The sequence below is a fragment of the Mesoplodon mirus genome (assembly GCF_964341445.2).
Source record: "Mesoplodon mirus genome assembly, chromosome: 13".
NCBI classification, from domain to species: Eukaryota; Metazoa; Chordata; class Mammalia; order Artiodactyla; family Ziphiidae; genus Mesoplodon; species Mesoplodon mirus.
In genome coordinates this window covers 41590297-41611561 of record NC_138989.1, presented here as the reverse complement: position 1 = coordinate 41611561, position 21265 = coordinate 41590297, and the positions used below count along the sequence as shown (strand labels likewise).

The window sequence follows — 21265 nt, the reverse complement described above, 5'->3', positions numbered from 1 at the left end:
ACATCTATCAGTATCAGAAAACAAAAGAGAACAATCAGGAAATGACAACCCCACTCCCAAGTAGCACATTAAAAAAGGCTAATGAAAAAAAGTCTCTTTTAAAAATTGTACTAAATTAGCATTTCAAGTAAATTGACAACTTAAGCGTTGATAAAGGCCAATCTGGGGCCCAAACAATGGAAGTTCTGTTTCTACTTTTATCTGCTTTTAAAAGAAATGATCTCAGTTGACTTTCTTTTTGTTGTTGTCTTCTATGTAGATGGAAGCAGCTGTTCTAAGGGAGGTGACAGTCCTGTACTCTGCACAGGTCAGGGCATCCCTGGAGTATTATGCTTAATTTGGGGTTCTGTTGGTTAAAAGATTGACTTGGAAGAAAGTAACGGGGATAGTGAAAGTTGCTCAAAGCATTTCTTACACCATAACTCTATTTTCAGTCTGAAAAGGGGTTCATGTCACTGTCATTTTAGACAAGAAGTTCAGCCTGTTCTTTATAGCTACAGAGCCTAGCATTAGGACCAACGGGTGAAAAGTCGATTTGGGCCTAGAATGAGGAAGAATTCCTTCATAACCTCAGCTGTACAGAGCTGGAATGGCCTTACCTCCAAAGGAATGAGCCCCGCAAGGCCAACACTTTCAGAGGTTATAACTGCTTTACTTAAAGATGGTGTATGGGGGAGAAGCGGGCAGGCAGGGGGTTTTTCAAATATTTTGCGAAGAGTCTATAATTACAATAAGGAATGTTTTAAAGGTCATTTTAAATTTTTTTTAAAAAAATTTGAGGGTAAAAATGAATTTTATACCATAGCTTTAAAAAGAAAACTACAGCACATCCCAATTGGTGTATCACTGCTTTGTATTTGGGAAATGCGAGATGTACAGTGAGATGAAGTTTAAGCTGCAGCATTTTAAGACCATGGTATATTGTTTTTGATCACATTAAATTCTTAACTCCATCTAGCCCCAAATTTAGGAGCTTGTAGATCAGAATATAACTTTGTTAATAAGAATGGAAAGTAACATTTTGGACGTTGTCTTAAGAGTAGCATTAGTATTTGAATTATCAATAGTGACAAAAGCATTTTCTTTCAATGATAAAAGAAAACTTATAAACATAGATCTTCAAATGTGTCAGTTCATTTTAAAGGCAATAGTAAGTGCTGATATTTTATTATTTTGGCTTGTCAAGTGATTTTGTTCTTTATTATTAGACCAGGAAAAAAAAAAGCCCTAGTATATTCTGCCAACATATTCATCAGTCATCATTTTTGGAGACAGTTTTCGACATATTGTATGTTTTACTCTGCTAACAAGAGAAAAGACTAGCCATTAAGTTTATGTTTCTTTGTTGTTCAGCAAGGTCACATATCAGGAATAATGCTGGAAGTATGCTAATAAACAATATATAATGTAGGTCATCTGGGAGTAAGAAATATTTTCTAACTAGTTCTAAAGGGAAATATTGTTAAAAAAGGGATAGATGTTATTTATGCAACACATGTTGCTCTATATGTTACCATCAAAAGCATCTTGTAAACAGCTCAGCACAGTGAATCTTCTTTGGTGATTGTCAGGGTTTTTCAAGTCCGTGTTAGATTTAGACCTAGCACACTCAATTCACAACATGCCTAATGTACAAAGCCTGTTAGATTATATAGAAACCTTCCACTGGAAATATGCCTGCACTGCTGTGTTTTTCAAGGAATACCATCCTCTGTTACGGAAGCAAATACTATGTTAAGTGACAACAATTAAGAAAACTTTACGTTAACAGCATTTACACTTTTGTGCTTAACTTTGATTTTGTTGAGTTCTTTAAAATTAATTGCAATCGACAGACTGATATTTTCTATTGCTACTGTTTGTAAAACAATTTTTATATGACTGCTGATGAAGTGATAATTCTATAAGAATGCCTTAACAAACTGTTATTGATGTGATTTTACAAATGTCATTTTCTCAGTTTTGGGAGTGTTTCAAATGGATTATTTCATAAGGCTTTATTTTGTTTTCCAAGGTGGTTTTTAATTATAAATATCAAGTTTCATCATAAAGGCATTTATGTAACTGTGTTCTGGAAAACTTAAGCAGTACTTTACTTATTGAGTTCATCCAATATGTACTGAGCTGTATAGGGGACACAATAATAAAGATGTGAAATCATAAAAGCTGCCTTTATCAGAGAGCCTTGCATTTAGAATCAAGAGAGCTTATTTCTCTTCCCAGCTGTGTGGCACTGTGACATCAGGCATATTTTTCTACTTCTCTGGACCTCAGTTTCTTTATTTATGATACAAGAATTATAATAAATCCTGTTATATCCACAAGACTTTTGTGTAAAATGATAAAATGGTGTTAGAATGTTCAATATGACATGATTTCTTTATAGAAGATATGTATTTAAATGCTAGTACTTAGCAATTTCTGAAACATCATCTAAATTTCATACTTCACCTTAAAATTATCGTCTCTATATCTCTTAGCTACATTTTGTGAATCTTATTGGCTATTTTACTTAAAAATATCTAGAAACAACACCACAGTTATGTTGGTCAGAATGGAAGTGTGCCTGATCTTCAAAGACATCGGTTTCTGAAACTCAGCCATGTGTTACAGATTTTTTTTTTTTTTTTTTGTGGTACATGGGCCTCTCACTGTTCTGGCCTCTCCCGTTGCAGAGCACAGGCTCCAGATGCGCAGGCTCAGCGGCCATGGATCACGGGCCCAGCCGCTCCGTGGCATGTGGGATCCTCCCGGACCAGGGCACGAACCCGTGTCCCCTGCATCGGCAGGCAGACTCTCAACCACTGCACCACCAGGGAAACCCCCAGATATTTTTTTAATACCAACTTCTGTTTTTGAGTTTAGGTATCTTTAAACATATATTATGCCATAGTTATGTGCCCTCATTTCTTCCAGCTGTTTGCAACTAAAAGCATAGTGTTAGGATCAAGCCATAAGGTCATAGTAAGGACATAGAATTTTGCCCAAGTGGCCTCACAGAAGCTTGGTTAACAACATATATAAGACCAAGGTCTCAAGAAAATTCTGTGAGTAGGTAGGGTTGGGTTTTTTAAAAATTTAAATTAAAATTTTAAAAATGCATGTGTCTAAGTAATTCTGTTTATACTTGTTTTCTCAGAAGAAGACCTACCAGTGCATCAAGTGTCAGATGGTTTTCTACAATGAATGGGACATTCAGGTGCATGTTGCAAATCACATGATTGGTGAGTGACACTCTAAACATTATTACCCATAGATTTTTCTCCTCCTTGTGTACATCAGTGCCTATATAATTAAGCAGAGTTAAAGATGAATTAATTGTTCAACCATCAATGATTTACCTAAGCATGATTGATTGTTTTATTACTATTATTAGGCCTGATAAGACATTAGCACATTTTATTTTCTGCAAGGGCTAGTTTAGACTTCTGGAGAGGATTATGTATCTACTGCCAGTCAAAACACAGGTGATTAACAAATTAAACTTCTAATCATTTTTGCATTATTGAAAACTAACCGGAATGGTTAATGAACTGGATGTTAGCTTTCCATAGAGTTTTAGACAGGTTTTAATTTCAGAAGTTATTATGGTAATGGCAGTGCTGTGTGTTGCTTAAGCATCTGTATCAAAATGTAGAGTGGTGAGTTTTTGTGATAGGGAAACATAAATAATTTAACTTGCCGTAAAATAATTTTATGTGTATGGTTTCAACAGCCTGGAAATAATCATTATCATAACGATCACATAAAGAATTCAGTCATCATTTTTTATTCCCCACCAAATTTTACACAGATCTTTGTAAAAGCAGTTTGGGTAAAGATCTCTGAAGTCGCTCTAAGCCACTGTTTTCAGGGATTTTGCATTTATCACATGGGCTAGAACTAAAAGGATAATTTTTTCACTTACTCATATTGTCCCATTATCCCTTAATTCCTCTGGGGTTACCTCCTATGTTTTTAATTTGATAAGCACTTAGTAATAACACTAAGAATTTTACCAGCCAATTAAACTTTATCAAGCAGATCTTTTTCTACTAGTAAAATGGCAGTTGCTATTACTTTATACTATTTTTGTCATTCATTTGTGTTTTTACACTATGAGAGTTTTTTATTTCATACTCCTTTCATGGTGTTTTATAATACTGTAAATAATTGTGATATAATATTTTAAAAGTCTGATCAACCTCATGGTCTCCTACTCTCAAACTCTAAGAAAGGAAAGAAAATTCAACATTTTAGACTCTGAACTCATTTTCAGGGGTAAACAAGTTTTATCAGACACTAATCAGCTGCATTCTGAGAACGTATAGTAGAAGGGTTGCTCCAACTATAGTTACCGATCCTTAAAACCAGCTATAACAAAACTTCTAATGCTCTTGTATATACTAATGAAAATGAAGTCAAAAGTATGTTGGAAACTTTATTAATAGGTTTTCGATAGGATTTGCTGTATAGTGTTCAAATGATGGTCTTTAGGAGGATTATGGTTTATAAAAGACTAACTGCTTAATTATGCAAAATAGAACATATACCTAAGAGCTAAAATATTGGTCTAAAATATTGGTCACTTTATCTCTATATTTTCCAGATTTAAGTACTAATATTATTAGTGATTTTCTTATACATTAAATGGCCTATTCTTAAATGTTCCAGAATAACACTGACAGTTTTACTGAGTGTTTAGAAGGTAATGACAATGTGTAAGAGAGATTGAAATGTTTCTTCTATTTTCCTTTCTATTTTGGATTCCAAAAAAATACTCTACATAAACTTTCAAAATGGACTTGGTGTGGGGGGCGGCATGGGTTAGAAAAAATGACTTCTTCTTTCCAAATAATGAGTGTTAATATTTTCCATCTCTTTATTTCTTGAGTAGAGTTTACTGGTGAGAGTCATTAATGGTTCTGCATTATGCTACAGTTTTACATGGGCTTTAGTGAGAATATTTCTTGGAAGTTTGCAGCCTGTGGAAAAGTTAGTGAATCGTTGTGCTTCTGATTAGTTTTATTCTATGTAAACATGTTTCTGGTTCTGGATTTATTATTTATCCCAGGGCCCAGATGAACAAATGGAATATATTTTCAACACAGTATTAATGTTCTTTTGCACACGTAGAATCTGAATGGAATGTTGAGTGTGAGAGGAATTTTTGATTTTAGTATCATTTGTCCAAAACATTCATTGGTTTTTCCTGGTCCTTTTTTTAAATTGCTTTATACCTTTCCCTTAGTATTTCTTTTAATATTCCTTGCATCATTAGTGCTTTCCCAAAGCTTTCCCCCCTCTACCTTATGGTGGATTAATATGACACTCATCTCCTCTTGGGATCTGAGCGTTTAACAATTCACCTTCCATCAGAGAAGCAAATTCTATTCCTTTTCACAGAGGGCCTAGTTAGTTAATATGCATGCTTTTTTTAATAATAAAATATGTAATTCTCTTGCACTTGAGGCCCAAACAAATGAATAGTATCCATTTAATTGTTACATCTGTTGACCATGCATCCAAGTCCCTACACTTCCTCCACATTGTTAATATCTAGAGAGAGAGAATGTGTAAGGGGAGGATGTCACAAAGGCTAAGATATCCCTTTTTAAAATCCCAGTGTGATGCTTAGTTTTTCAAATGAGGCAGGCAGCATGATTTTGTTGGCTAAAATACCTCCGTTGAGGGTAGGTATTTTTAGGTTGTGTATCTTTGTATGTTTTCTGTCTAATCAAAAAATAATCTCAACCAGACATTTAGCAGGGAAGAGAGATTAGAGGCTATCTGAAAAGCCTCTTACTCTTTTTGTTAAGAGGGTCTATAGTGTTTTTACAGATTTTGTTTTCCATTTCAGTCAGGGGGAAAGATTATGTCACCTGATGGAAAACAAGGTCTGCAGATGACTCAGTGAGGTGTAACTTTAAATCCCTTCTTTGACCAAGTCATTTGCATTTGCTTCTATGTAGCCCACATGTTTTAATGCAATTTCAATGTCAGGGAACCTCCATGCTTCTTTCTGGATATGCTAGTCTCAGGCTTTTGGCCAGGGACATTTGTGAAAGGAAAACCATCAGTGTTTCTACCAGGTATACACTGGAGATGCTCTGCATAAGTGCCATTTTGCAGCTAGGTGTGAACACATGGTTTGAGTTGCAGGAATAATTACTCAATAAAAATGCATTCGGGATTTGACTTATGTCTATTAAGGAAAAAAAGAAAACCTCAGTCTGGATTGCATTTTGACACAGTTTCAGTAAGAAATCAGACCAGTGGCTATTTAGAGGTTTCTCTTCTCTTCTTGTTTACACACACACACACACACACACACACAAAGAGCTACGAAACATTTTAACAGCTTTCCTGGGGAAAAGATTCCCCTCTTTTAAAGTCTGCACAGATGAGAAATTTTTTCTTGTCTTCCTCTGTTCCTTTCACATAGTTTACACTGGCTTTTGACCTGAAAATACAGAAAGAAGCCGTTGTGCACTGTGTCCTTTAATTCATTATTCACTTGTCTCTTCTTATCAGCACAGTAAATATTTATTGTTTTTTTTCCTCTTTGAGATTTCTGTTATTATTATTATCATTGTTGTTATTATTATTTGGTATGGATTAGCACAGATCGTGATGAGACCAGAGAATGTAAATGTGTTTAACCCAGGAAAGGGATTGCCTCATATAAAATTATGAAGCTCAACAGCAGTAGAGCAAATTTGTAAGTGCTCTGAATAAAGGGTTGTTAGGCATGCGACAATACAAAGAGATGACATTGCCAAGAACTATTTATGAGAAGCTTAATTTTTTCACTCTGATAATTCTTGACCAATAGTTACCAGCCTCTAATTATCTATTTTAGTTAGAAAGAAATTTCGATCACTACGGAGGTTGGCATTGCAACTAGCGCATAAATCCCCAAAGAGACCAATGTGTTCCAAACAGCCACAGACAACTGTCTCATGAAACAGAGGGAGCAAATTGCGAGCGGCTGGTGGTAGACAACCGGCAGTAAGCTCACCATCGAAGACCAGTCAGATTGACAAAGAAATGATCAAAGGGGAGAAATACCATTATCCTTGGAATTGATGGCTACAGTCATGGCCTTTGGAGGACAAGTGGTCATTATATAGCTATGGCTATTTCCAGCCTTTGCTTTCATAGCTCTCATATGGAGAATATGAAGGGAATGAATATAAACCATTTACTTAAGAATTGTGGTTAAAAATTGACTTAGAGATGATTACTTAATAAGTTTTTTTTTCCTATTTTTCATCTGATCAGAAAGACGAGTGATGTAATAGCAAAATTGTATCTAAGGTGGCAGAGTACACTCTTTTGCGAAAAAATAGGAAAATCCACAAATAGTCATTAACAAACATGTCCTGGATCAAGGGTGACGCTTAGAGTATTTGGATGAAGCAAACGTATTTATCTTTTAGAAAAGCAAAGCTAGAATTTGGGACTATGAATGACAACTAATACAAAAACACAGATGGATAGATATTAACTATTTTTATTCAAATCTCTAATACTCAGTGCCTTATGGATAGTTACAATTTTTTTTTTTTTTGCGCTACACGGGCCTCTCACTGTTGTGGCCTCTCCCGTTGTGGAGCACAGGCTCCAGACGCGCAGGCTCAGCGGCCATGGCCCAGCTGCTCCGCGGCATGTGGGATCTTCCTGGACCGGGGCACGAACCCGTGTCCCCTGCATCGGCAGGTGGACTCTCAACAACTGCGCCACCAGGGAAGCCCGATAGTTACAGTTTTTAAAAGATCATGAAAAGATTCAAGCTTTCCACAGTGCTCGTGGGAATATATCTACCCTATGTATTATGTTACACGTGCTATGAAGGACTAATATCAAGACAAAAGGAATGCATAGGCCAGTTTTGTACAGTGTGGTGGAATTTTAGTCTGTACTTGTGGCAGGTGACATCCGTATGTTCTGCAATTTGTTTGATGCCCAGGGTCACAAATGGCATTTCCATTTCTTTAGTGGATGGTACACTACGTACTAATCTTCATTATAGTTCTGTGACATTCAGCATCACCTCTGAAACATTTCAGCTTGAGTGCTTTTGCTTTAGAATAGACTAAAACCAATATTTTGAGGCCTATAATGGTTTTGGATTTTATGTGTCTGAAGGGGAAATATCCAAAGATATGGATCTCTGCATAGGGAGATAAAGAGCCATGTTGTGCTTTACTCTCTCAGCTTTCATTGGCTGCTTTTTTAAAAAAAATGAATAGAATGAATCTACAATAGTGTATATATGTGTGGGTGTATAGATATGTGTCCACCTGCACTGTCCTAAGAAGCTCCAAGTCCTTAGGTTCTCTGGAGTTTACATGAATTCTAAATGAGAAGACTGTTGACTTTTTTTTTTAAGTCATCTTCAGTTGATTGCTTACAAAACTCGGGGAAGTAAGAAACAACCATTTGGTGTTAAATATGTTGAAATACTGGCTTGTTTCATCTGGAGCTGAATTAAAAAAGATAAAATCTGGGCAGTTTAATGGTAACAGAAAGCTACCCTCATGTGGGCAATGCTGGCTTATTTGAAAAGCCCATAAAGGGTTTCTACATGGACCATACAAAAGGGATACTTTCTCTTTAATAGCCATCTGTACAGGAGAGATGAGAAGTGGGCCAGGTCATCTCTCCTCAGCTGTCATGATATTAACGTAGGTAATGGAGCAAGCTCCGCGTTCTGCTGGGTGTTGTTTTTTATAGATGTTCATCGATTTACACAGATAATTCTATTTATTTCTTAGAGTTGGTCCAAGTGAACCAGGCAGAATAACAAACACCAAAGCATTTCAAATGACTTTATCTTTGTTTGCCACGTAACTTTTGTCTAAAAAATGGTGTCACACCTACTGTGCAGATGGCTGCATGATTTGTAAAGCAGCCAAAACATTTAAACAAATGTGTGATGTGGGGATAGATTAAATAAAGGATAAAATGGAGTGTGGGCCACAAATTCTAATAATCAGATGATTTTAAGTTGTATGAAGTGTGGAGTGATGGTCACAGTGACAGCAAGGAAGCTTGCCAGTGACAGCAAGGTGCCTCACAGCTCTCAGGATGGCGCCTGTGGCCTGGTAGGCCTCAGTTTGAGAACCGCACATTTGCTGTACAGCTGGCAGCTCTGTATGGGGACATCAGACAAAACGTATGTAAAATGAAGTGTTATTGCTTCGTATGAAATTGTTCAGAGAGGGAATTTGCAGACAGTAACTGAAAACAGAATTCATGGTACCAGTGAAGCAGACTGTAAATATGAAGAGGGTTTAATTATCTGCACAATTTAACAAAAATTCAAGACGTATTCAGAAAGGACATACGCAGGCATAAATAGAACATAGCTACACCGTTTACCAAGCGCAAAGTGGTGACACAGGAAATTATCAAGCTCCGCTACCATGAGCCTTTCTAAAAACAAGGACAATTTAATATGAAAGCAAAAAGATCTTTTCAAAGAAAAAAAAATCTGTTTGGAATAAGATACAGTTTTCAAGAGCTCATCCTGATTATTTGGATTCTTATTTCAGAAGCAACTTTTCAAGGAAATCTTTGAGCCTCTCTATTATTTCAGTGTTAAGCTTTTAAAAGACAAATCAGGATGTTTATCTTTGTTTTGTGTTTCAGCCTGCACCTAGCAGCTTTGATTTACAAGAGTAAAAATACTGGCAGTTAGTGGAGTTTCTAATTTACAAGCGCCTACGAAAGCCTCTTAGACATTTCTCCTGATGTTAATTTTCTGTGAGCCTGGGGGTTTTCACTGAGCCCACTGACAGATGGAAGATACAGTTTCTTGTTACTTTTTCGAACACATCGTCCTAAAAGAGACCTCAGAAGAACGTTGTCCCCAAGAAGAATTACGGGATGCCAGCCTTCCTTCCTAAGCTCCATACAGAGACGCTGGGCAGAGTCTGTGGCAGATAGAAGGTTCCATGTGACTGTCTGAGAGACGTTGGTAGGGCTTCTGGCTCTGGTTTTGTCCTCTCCTTTGACTTGCAGTAGAATGTGCCACGGGCATATCCGTTTCCACTCACCGTCTGATATGTTGTTTATCAAGTGTGGGTGTCTGTTTCTGCATGAAGTTTGCAAAACATTTCTCAATGGAGGGCAGGGAAAGTCATCAGCAAAAGATAAAAAGATCGATCCCCGCACACACACAGGCCCACGTACGCATAGGCATCGTGACCTATTTCCACAGGATCGGCTCAGACACATAAAAAGAAAAGGTCTCTGATGACCTATTTCCATAGGTTATTTCCTACTTGGGGGGCCAATCATAGCAGTAAACAAAGGAAAGGGAGCCAATATGGAGAGTAGGCGTTGAACTTCAGCTGCTCATATTGTTGCATTTGGTGAGCTGATAGGGCTTCCTAGGTCACCTCTAGAATTATGCCTATGACAGCAGTAGCTACCTGCCAAGATTGCAAGGTATCTCACAGCTCTCAGGATGGCGCCTGTGGCCCAGTAGGCCTCAGTTGGAGGGGTACACATTTGCTGTACAGCTGGCAGCTCTGTATGGGGCAGCCGTGTGGGCTGTTAGGGAGCTGGAAAGGAGACAAGCATGAAATTTCTTCTAACCCCAACTCTGTTTTTCTGTACTGTTGGCTGCTTCTCAGTTCCTTGACAAAAAAACCAATCAGGCACCCTTTAATCCGCCTGTGATTACCACTGGTATAAAAAGAGAAGCATAATGAGGAAAAATGCCTCGTTTTGTTGCCTTCAAAAGCCAACAAATTGGAGTTAACTTGACAGGAAGTGGCTTAATAATTAGATTATTTATTTATTCCTGACACATATCCCCCTGTTACTAGTCTCAGGAGACCCTGTAGATGGTACGATTTTCAAGCTGCCATTACTTCGCTGTCTTCTGTGAACAAAGAAGCTACTGTCTATCAGTCAATTAAATGCACTCTTTAAGCAGAGGCTTCGAAGTCCTCAATGGAGAGAGCCCTGGGACGCTGTGGCTGATGATTCCTTTCTCTGTACTGTACATCACACTCTCAACTACGGTCCCCACAGAGATGGAATAAAGTCAGGCATTAAAATATCACTTGTTGATTTGTTTGCTAATGAAGAGCCATTGAAATGTTTGTGTATTTCTATGGCAAAATTGTTGATAAAAGGGCTGACATGCCTGTGTATCTTAGTTCATCTGCCGTGAGTGCTTATTTAAGAATTATTAAAATTGAATTCAACAAAGAACAGAAATTTTTTAAAAATCTGAAGATAACAGGAGTTTTCTTAACTATTTTCATCAAATTAAGTGACTAAAGGCAGGAAAAACAGAGATGGCATCATTTCAGTCCCTTGCTTCCGTTGCATTCATCCAAACACCTTGTTCTCTCTGACATAAAAATGTCATTAAAAAAAAAATTTATTGGAGTATAGTTGATTTACAATGTTGTGTTGGTTTCAGGTGTACAGCAAAGTGAATTAGCTATACATATACATATATCCCTTCTTTTTTTTGATTCTTTTCCCATATAGGCTATTACAGAGTATTGAGTAGAGTTCCCTGTACTATACAGTAGGTTCTTATTAGTTATCTATTTTATATATAGTAGTTTGTATATGAAAATGTAAGTTTTTTTCAGAGAATCTGGGGGGCACACCTTTTAAGTTGGAAAAGATATTAGAGTTTCTTTGTGAGGATACTGTACTTGGAAATTTTTAAAAAGATGAATAGCATTTTGGTAGCAATTTCTCTAACTCAGTGAAATAGGTACAGAAGTTTTTCTAGGGAGCTTACTGGGGGCTTTTACAACCAAACTAGGAAAACATCTGTGACACATCAGACACAATCTCACAGCCCCGTGGATTTTAGAGAAATATGACTTTCCTTTTCTCTATGTTCCTCTTTCTGTTTTCTTTTCCTTTTTTTCCATTTTCTTTTCTCAGCATTACTTTATTTCCATCTAAGTGGTGGTGACTTTTCAACCACCACTTAGTCAGGGTTTTTATCCATCAATATATTCATCACCTTCTTACTACTTCCTGTTTACTATGTACAAAGCATGCCTTTGCTGGATCTCTCTGGCTCCCATTAATTGGTTTTTATTTTAAGAGTACATCTGTTGTTAGGTTGGAGGGCTACAGTCTGCTTAGGCTGAAAGACTCAGATAATATTATGACAGCTCTCTGGTGAAATATTTAGCTATGGCTCTGCCATTTAAAGGAAAAAAATTTGGAATTTAAACCAAGGCCGCTGAACATTGAAAAGTATCCCCTCTTCTTTGCATCAGGCTTCGTAACTGTAATCAAGGCTTTAACTATAGTGTTCATGATTACCTGACAACAGGCTGTAAATAATTAATTCAGGCCCACCATCAAATGGCCATATTCTTTATTTCTATCCTGTTATTCCAAGTCATTCTGTTAGAAAAAGCTTAGATACTCGGAGGTGTTCTGTAATGGAAAATGAATTCGAAACCCTTTCATTAATTGGTGATTAATATATTTCAGGATTAGTTTAAGCAGGGCCCTACCTCCTGCCCAGTCAAGTATGTTCTGGTTAATATCCAATTACCTGCACCTTCATAGTTATTATGTCTTAATATTTCGGATATGATAACCAGAAACTTGAGAGTCATGCTAATGAGGATCATAGAATAAGAATTAACCAGTGACATACTCAATGATCCTTAGTGAGGAAAGAATCTCTTTTTTCGCCTTAACACATTGCTTCAGCATCTTCTGGGCACTGACTGAAAAGTAAGACTTTGAACTACAGCCAGGCCAGAATGGGAGAAGCGAATCGTGTTCTCCTTTTGTATAATAGTAACCTGAATGTGCCGTATTAAAGTTCACCTAAGAACATGGTTTAAGTTCATTTTATGAAGACTCAGAATAGGAAACAGAGTGCCAGTTTCTGTTTCCCAAACAAGAAACATCATATCCTTTATCTTTTCCTTCTAACAAAGCTAAAAGTTGTTACCTCTTCAAAGGATGTTTTAATTCAGATGTATTTGGAATGCCTTTAATAGTTCACTAAGGAAACACCTTTCCCTGCTACCTTTTATCCTCTTTCCACCCCCCGCCCATGTATCACGATGCTGTACACATGTTACGTCTCTATTTAATATTTTTACAGGTAATTTCACTTTTGTACAATCTGACTTGGCTCCCCGAGCAGTGCCTTCTAGGGTGGTGTGTGCTGCATCAAACCACATAGCTTTCAAGAGTGCACGTTGTACGTTACCCCTTTATATGCTGTGTTGTAATGAAGCCACATCAGTAAATTGCAGTGAAGGGTGATTGTTGCATGGGGATGACTACTACACCTCGGGGTCCATTTGCAACAGATTATTCTTTTTATTGTTGTTATTACTTCCCATCTCCTTTACTCTCTTGCCACTGAACTTGCTCTTGGCCACCGGTGCAGGTGCAACCGCAGAGGGCATCTTAAGGAACACTGCAGGCAGCATTTTTTCTCTTAGGCACATACCAATCACCATTCAGTTCCAAACCCAGATACCCTGGGTGGCTTGGTGAGCCTTTATTGATCCTCCATTACTCTGTGGACTTGGTTTGTAATGTTCCCCATCTTCATCTTCTCAGAAGAACAAATTTACTGTGAATAAAAGTGACCCATTTCTTTTCACACGTTTCGTCTAGATGTAATAAATTTGTCGTCAGGATGATCAACTCATTTGTCCCTTCCCCCAAAGAGATTTAATAATTTATAAAGGGGGCTTAAATAGGATCGCTGTTTAAGGAAAGGATTTGTATTTTCCATATCTTCTTGGGCTTCTTTAAAACATAGAATAGGGCTTCCCTGGTGGCGCAGTGGTTGAGAGTCCGCCTGCCGATGCAGGGGACGCGAGTTCGTGCCCGGTCCGGGAAGGTCCCACATGCCGCGGAGCGGCTGGGCCCATGAGCCATGGCCGCTGAGCCTGCGCGTCCGGAGCCTGTGCTCCGCAACGGGAGAGGCCACAACAGTGAGAGGCCCGCGTACTGAAAAAAAAAAAATAATAATAATAAATAAAATAAAAACAAAAAAACCCCATAGAATAAAGTTATTATGAGCATTGTACATAGTGGTAATGTCTCTACAAAATAGCCTGTTTCCTGCCCCCAACCGACTGCTGTCAGTCAGTAACTAATAAAATAAAATAGTGTGGATTTAAGTCAAGGATCCTGTGTTCTTATTAAACAGAGTTATGAACAAGGTTTTAGCCTGGGTATAATTATATGCGAATTTTAATCCCTTTGTTGTCATAATTTTAGTACCCGTGTCCATTTGTTTTTCCAAATGGTTAGGTCAACTGCTGTTCTGTTTTTCTTTTTCTAAGGCTGAGCTACTGTGCAGCATTCAAACTAAAATGTAGAATTAGAGCTGACACACCTTCAATTGAACTATCAAGTCTTTTAAAACTGCTTGGCCGGTGACGCCAGGCCCGCGCTGTTCAAGTGTACACACTTCCGATTGTGGGCCAAGGAGCATTGATTTTTAGCTGTCATTTCTAGTGCACATACTGTAGAATTGAAATTTAAACCTTAATCCACTCAGTAATGCAATTAATTTTTAATGTGCAGTAATACTAATTGAAATAGCCTGAATTTAGTAAGTCACCACAAGACATTTTCTAAAGCAAGAGTCTCCACTGAGAACAGGGGAGCACAGATAATCATTGTTACAGTGTTTACAGGATAAACGCTCACTCTGCAGGCCTCCAGTGGAAAGGGGGTGTTCTTTAAATTAGACTATAGTGTATCTCTTTGTGAATAGAAATATCTTTTCAGAGAGAATTCCTACTTTCTACCCACTGCAACAGGCTACAGAATTTCTGATTAACTTTTTTTTTAAAAGAAAGCATAGTTTTAGTTAAAAATATCTTAACAGACTAAATGCAAAATTGTATTAACCCGTTCTTCTAAAAAATGCAATTATGAATAGTTGCAAATGAAATTACCTGCCATCAATGTCATGGTCAAAAGCAACGTCGCAATGGGTAATCTCATTATATGATGTGTATTTGAGATACTATTTCCAGATTCGATGAATACATGTACTTTATCAGCTGTCTGTAAATCTGTTGCCTTGTTTTGGTGTATTTATATTCCTGTGAACCAAAAATACCCCCTACTTTCTCTTATTTTAAACAGTGTTCCTTTGCATGCTCTTTTAAAGGTTTTGTGAGGGTTTTTTTTCCCTAGGCCAGAGCAAAGCAAAGCAAATTTTGCACAGTAAAACCAAGTAGGTTTCCAATCATTCCTACACTAAAAAGGTTCTCTAACCACATTTATCTGCTAGTAAATGAGGACTTTTTAAAATGCATCAGTTCTGCTGATGAATGGGCTTGCAGAGTATTCAAAATGAGCAGAAGCATTAAGTTTTAGAAAAAAGGCAATCACTGTATATCATGTTTTCATGGCTCTCACATTATAGTATTTAATAAACTGATGGTGCTGTTAAATATTTAGTAAAGGTTCCCTCCTAACCCTGCCTTCTATTCAAATGGGATTTGAAGACATTTTTGCAGCACATAAGTAAAAATGATGTTACAGAACTTGAGGCAGTTATAGCGTGGCATATTATCTAAATGAAGTGTGGGTAACATGGTACAAATGAGTTCAGCAGATTCACACCTAAAAAAATACCTAAATGAATTCCCATTCTTTGGATTAAGGGTTTGAACTGGCTTTCATTTTGTCACCGTTAAGTCAAAGTGCTGTTGGGATTGTGTACATAGAATCTTACAATGATATTATAGCGTACTTTTTAAAAAGGAGGCTCTTATATTGTAAGGATTTTGAGCCATCCTAGTATCAGTTGAGCTTTAAAATAGACATTTTTTTCTTTTTCACTAAATAGAGAGAGAGGAAGAAAAAGAGATGAGGAAAAGTCCGTTTATAGTTTATTCCGAGCACATTATGAAATCCAGTTGGGGTATAGTAAGTGAAGTCTATACAGCATCCGTTTGGGGTATGCTAGGCAAACAGCGAATCTTAGACAGATACTACTGAAATAATGCATAATGAATCACCTTTATCAATTTCTTCTTATAATATTTGATGGTTATTATCCAAATAACAATAATTGTCCTTTTAATCTGGAGTGAAAATTGGTTTCCAGGATTCTTAGCGAACTATTGCCAGTAAATAATGCTGCTGACATCATGACTGTTACCGTGTTGGTGGCTTAGAATTCACATGTAAACCTTGCAGTGCTTAAGAGTATGATGAGTTTTGAAAGTATAAAGATAAAGGCTGTATGTAGTTTGTCTTGTGTGTGATGCATTTGGTTCTTCTAGGAGCCTGTTTGCTCAGTTCTAATTTTCATCCTGTTTTATATGCAGCCAGTGACCACAGTATTCATTCAAACTGCAGAGAGACACATCTCATCTGTAAAGCATGGCTTACTGATCTTATGTGCTATTTGTATTCTCCTAAGAAGAAACATAGGATTCATGTGATTGGGGAGAAGCACATTTCTTTTTCGAATTATATATGTCACATGTATGTTCATATCAAGAATTTCATAATGAAGAATGGATAAAGGAGATAGCTTTAGGTATACACGAAGCAGAAGAGTAGGAAAGGGATGCGGGATTCATCTAGAGGTGTGTTTAATATTCAGTGCTTGAGGTATGTTGACCCCAGTTTACAAGAGTAGAAAATCCCATTTTCCAGCTTGTTTCAAATGTAGCAAAAATGCTGCTTCAGTTGCTTTATGCTACTCACATTGGGAAAGGTGCTTATACTGTGATAATTATCATCAAGGAATATTAATGCGTTCAGCATTTGTAACCCAAAAACTCATTATAGCTTAAGCTGTGCATCATCTGTGAAGAGAGAACTTTGCCAGAATTCGCTCTTCACAGGGGTTGCCTCCTGCTTGCTGGAGTGGCCAGAGTACTGCAAGAGGTCACTTAGGCTATTTTTGAAAGCTGAGGTTTTGCAATTTTTGAATCACTACCTTCTGCCTAAAAAGCTTTATTGTTCTTGCCACAAAATGTCCTCCTTCTAAATGAATGCAGAGTGAAGTGCAAATAATAATAATAATAATAATAATAATAAAATAAGAGATAACTGTGTCTTGTTATGTAGAATCCAAGAGGGTCAGCACATAGATCCTGTACCAAGGTAATTGAAGGATTGGTGTCTTTCCTTCTGTCATTGAGCAAAGGGATTCATTTACACCAGTTTCCTTAATGCAGGTGCCCTTGGGTTTCAGATAGAAATGCCCCCACTGGGGCTCCACTTCACAGCCCTCTGGCTGGAAATTGTGTAAATAAGACTGCAGGGTCACCCTTCCTTTTTCGGCAGCAGTGTCCTTAATTAGTCTGTGACAGTCTTTCACATGGGCCTGCCCTGTTCCTGGGATCGTTTCTCACACATCCAAGACATCTGTGATGCGTACATAGGTGTTTTTGTACGTGCATTTAAAATTATTCCAGGAGGTGCATATACTCACGTGATGGGAAGGAACATCTCTGGGTGTGCCCAGAATCCTATAACTTAATCTGATCAAAAGATCTGGCTAGGTAGCTCCCTTGTAAATTATAAGTGGTTTAGTTTCAGAAGAACATTGTGCCCTCACCTGAGGTGGGCAGCTTGTTGAAAAGGGAGCTGTGTGCCTGGGATATTTTTATGTGATTAAGTTCCATTATTTTTCTCCCACTGATCCATTGCTTGTCATTTCCCACAAGCAACATTGCTCCCTGCTGCATGTTATGGTTTGTGTTGGGTCAGGCAGAGAACACTAATACTCAGTTCTATCAGGCTGTCTGGCTTTGCAGGACTGCTGTGTTTCTGAGGTCAAATTGTGAACCTGGCCTTGCTCCTGGGAGGACTAGAAAAATATGTTTCATAACTTCCCGTAGACCTATGCGGAGAGTAAGAAGGAAAACCGTGAAGCCCATAGGCTCAGTTTAGATGAGCTGTGAGGTTGGAATTCATCAAGCAGGAAAGCTCACTGTTGTTTAGGAAGCTTCCTTACCGTGAGGGGTCATGGCCAAGGGTGCCCGGTCAGTCATAGCTGAGGGCATTGAGGGACAGAGTAATCATTCAAATAGCCCAGCAGGCACAGACACACAAGTTGATAATCTGGAATCAACTTGCTGGAATAAAAACTTACTTCCCTTTTAAAGTTACTTCCATGCAGGGTTATTGATAGAATGAGTACCTGAATTCAGTTATGATATTGTATCCTTGTTCCACTGGAGGCAATTTGTTTTTTTGTTTCTGTTTGTTTGATTTTTGAATGGGACAGAATCTTTGTTTTATACACTGGAGCACTAATGCCACAAAATGAATGAATGTCCTGAACCAGAGACCTATTCTCAGTAGAGTTGGGCAGGGATGCTGACAGTCTAGCTGAGAGATGCAATGGTGGCAGATCTTCTGTGAGGATGTAAACTTAATAATCGTTATGAATTTTGAGCAATTCATAACTCTACTTCCTCACCCAAAGAAGCATTATGAAAAGATTGCTTCTAAATCCTTCAGACATTCTCTGCACTTGTGATAGATGCCATCCTCTTTACCTCGAGGCATTGGAAATGAATGTGGTGGGTTTTTTTTGTTTGTTTTTTGCAAGAGTTAAAAATGTATACTTTAAAAGGAGCAAATTGCATTTTCATGTTTAAGTTCATTATTTGCACTTGATGTGGTAAGATCCAAATGTGAAGAATTGCTTTTGACATTATTTCTGTGTCTGCTGCATCCTAGGATCCTCGCATTATTATGCTGAAGTGCACCATCGCATGGAATAAATGTGATGTTGGAAACCTGGCAATATCATAAGATCGCATTCTATGTCCAGGCTGTTTCGGTTAGTTGTAACTTCTTCAGTTATTGAAACAGCTTAATTTAACGTAGTAATGACACAGTCAGTAAAATTGTGTGCAAGTATATGTGTCTTTTATGAAAAAAATATAATCTTCTAAGTTGTATCAGTTTGTTTAGAGGCAAAAAAAACTTTTCTCTCTTAATGAAAAGGTAATTTTAACTTTCTTTAAAGGCCTGTTTTACCTAATCTGTGTCTTGAACTATCACATGTTATGTTATGAACTAAAAGTACATTCATTTCAAAGGTCTTAAATTATATGGCTGATTTTTGAATTCCAATTCAAATTTTCTGTCAGTAACTATAGTTTTCTAATTTTTTAATGGCCTTTCTTTAAAATAAATTTTTATAGTTTGTGTAGTTCAGTGCGTGTGTGTGTGTATGTGTGTACATACACATGCACACATATCTGTATGTAGAACTGCTGCCAACCCTTTTCACCAAAGACCTACAGGTACACCACTCCATGTCTTGTGTTTAACCTGTTTCCAACAGCTCAGAGAGATGGTATAAAAGTGAAATGAGGGCTTCCTTGGTGGCGCAGTGGTTGAGAGTCCGCCTGCCAATGCAGGGGACGCAGGTTCGTGCCCCGGTCCGGGAGGATCCCACATGCCACGGAGCGGCTGGGCCCGTGGGCCATGGTTGCTGGGCCTGCCGCGTCCAGAGCCTGTGCTCCACGACGGGAGAGGCCACAGCAGTGAGAGGCCCGCATACCGCAAAAAAAAAAAAAAAAAAAAAAAAAAGTGAAATGAAAACCATGGAGCTTATATTGGAGTCTGATGTTTGAAAGAGAGATATTAGAAAAGGATGTTTTTTGGCTTGGCTCCCTTTTTAGATGTAAATGCTGCTTCATTAGGACTTGGAAGAGTTTCCTGTGGTTAAATTTAATCAAATGGCTCGGAATAACAAACTTGTATGCTCAAAATTCCAGGACAGTTCTGTACGTGAAACATGATTTTCCTAAATTTAAAACACACACACACACACACACACACACACACATACACATCACTACCAACACCAGCAACTGGTTTGTGAAATGCTGTATGGAACTATCTCAAACCAAATTCCTACTCCCTGTCAGTAGTGGATTGATAAATGATCACATATAGAAGTGTAAATCATAAGAAATACATTTCAAAGGGTCTGGGTCTTGTTTTTGGTAAGGACCAAAAATTAAGCAAACATGTTGCGTGTTAAGTGCACTCAATATTGCCCTCAAATAGATTTCGATCATTTATTCTTCAGGCTGTGACATGAGGTTGCGTCATTCTTCCCATTATACAGATGAGGAAATCAAGGCTTAAGCATCTGACCCCAACATACAGGGCCAGCTGGTGTGCATAGTATAAGGAGACAAACACACTTTCTTGATGCCTCTGTATCATTTTCAAGAGACGCAATAGTAATTTCTCCCCGTGTTCACAAGTTGTCCGATTTGGGATCCTCGGTTGAGGTGTTTTTAGTGATTCCTTTGCGATCATTGCATCAAAGCCTGATGCTGATGCCATTTGCTAGGCAACAAGTTTAACTGGTTTTGACAAAATTTATATTTCCATTAAAAGCAGTAACTTAGGACTTAGCCTGGTTATTCTTTTTTTACTTCCTTAAGCCAAACTACTTTGAAAGAGCTAAGTATATTTCTGCTTCAGAATTCTTTGGAAATTGTGGGAAATAGGTAATGAAATGACAAAAGTGGGTAAGTTCACTGTAAAGAGACATGAGTATAGGACATACTAACCTATGAAAGGGCAGCGTAGGAATGCTCATGGTTCTGCAAAATAGCAAGTGGTTATGTTCATATCTCTTTGAAAGTTGAGTCTGTAGATTTAAATAATGGTAGCTTCATTCTGAATGATGCTTGGAATCCAGAATAGTGTATGAAAACATCCTAATCGCACAAGTTGTCTAATCTTTATCAGAAATGGGAAGTTGCCTGGAAAACCCCAACATTTCTACAAGCCTCTTTCTATAGGCGTCTATACATGAGTCCACTTTAAGAAGATTGTACAGGGAGTCATGTAGTCACTGCACATTCATGTAAACATGCAAAAGGCGTCAACATAACTATATGCAGCCTGACAATACAATTTATGATGTTTATCACAATTGCTTTTTTAAATAGGCTTTTGAACCAATGACATAATTTATTAGATGCCAAAATGTGTTATTAGGTAGAGAAAGAGTAATGAAGAAGGATGCTCTTTATGTTACTACTTCTGTACATTTCCTATATTGCTGCTATGTTGGGCAAAGGGAATCAAAACATGCTCTAAATTTCAGTCATAAAACAAGAGCAAAATTGTGCAGGTTTCCTCCCCAAATCCAGGAGGAACAATGGCCAGTAAATTGAAAGTGCCATCTGGGTCTAGATGTGAGGTCATTGCCAACTCTTCATTGGTGCTGGTAGAAAGCTTAAAATTATGATGATGCATCCATGTTTTGTAAGTGTTCTTGCAATTGGAG

General features: G+C 37.7%; 1 protein-coding gene across 6 annotated transcripts in view; it reads left to right on the top strand.

Annotated features, from left to right (window-relative positions):
* ZNF521 (zinc finger protein 521) overlaps positions 1–21265 on the top strand; it is a 292592-nt gene that overhangs the window by 156479 nt on the left and 114848 nt on the right. For 5 of the 6 annotated variants that reach the window (XM_082639963.1, XM_082639966.1, XM_082639961.1 and 2 more), the window contains one exon: positions 3140–3224. In XM_082639963.1, coding sequence (XP_082496089.1) covers positions 3140–3224 — 85 coding nt within the window. The remainder of the gene's footprint in view (positions 1–3139; positions 3225–21265) is intronic. The other variant, XM_082639962.1, reaches the window with a different exon arrangement.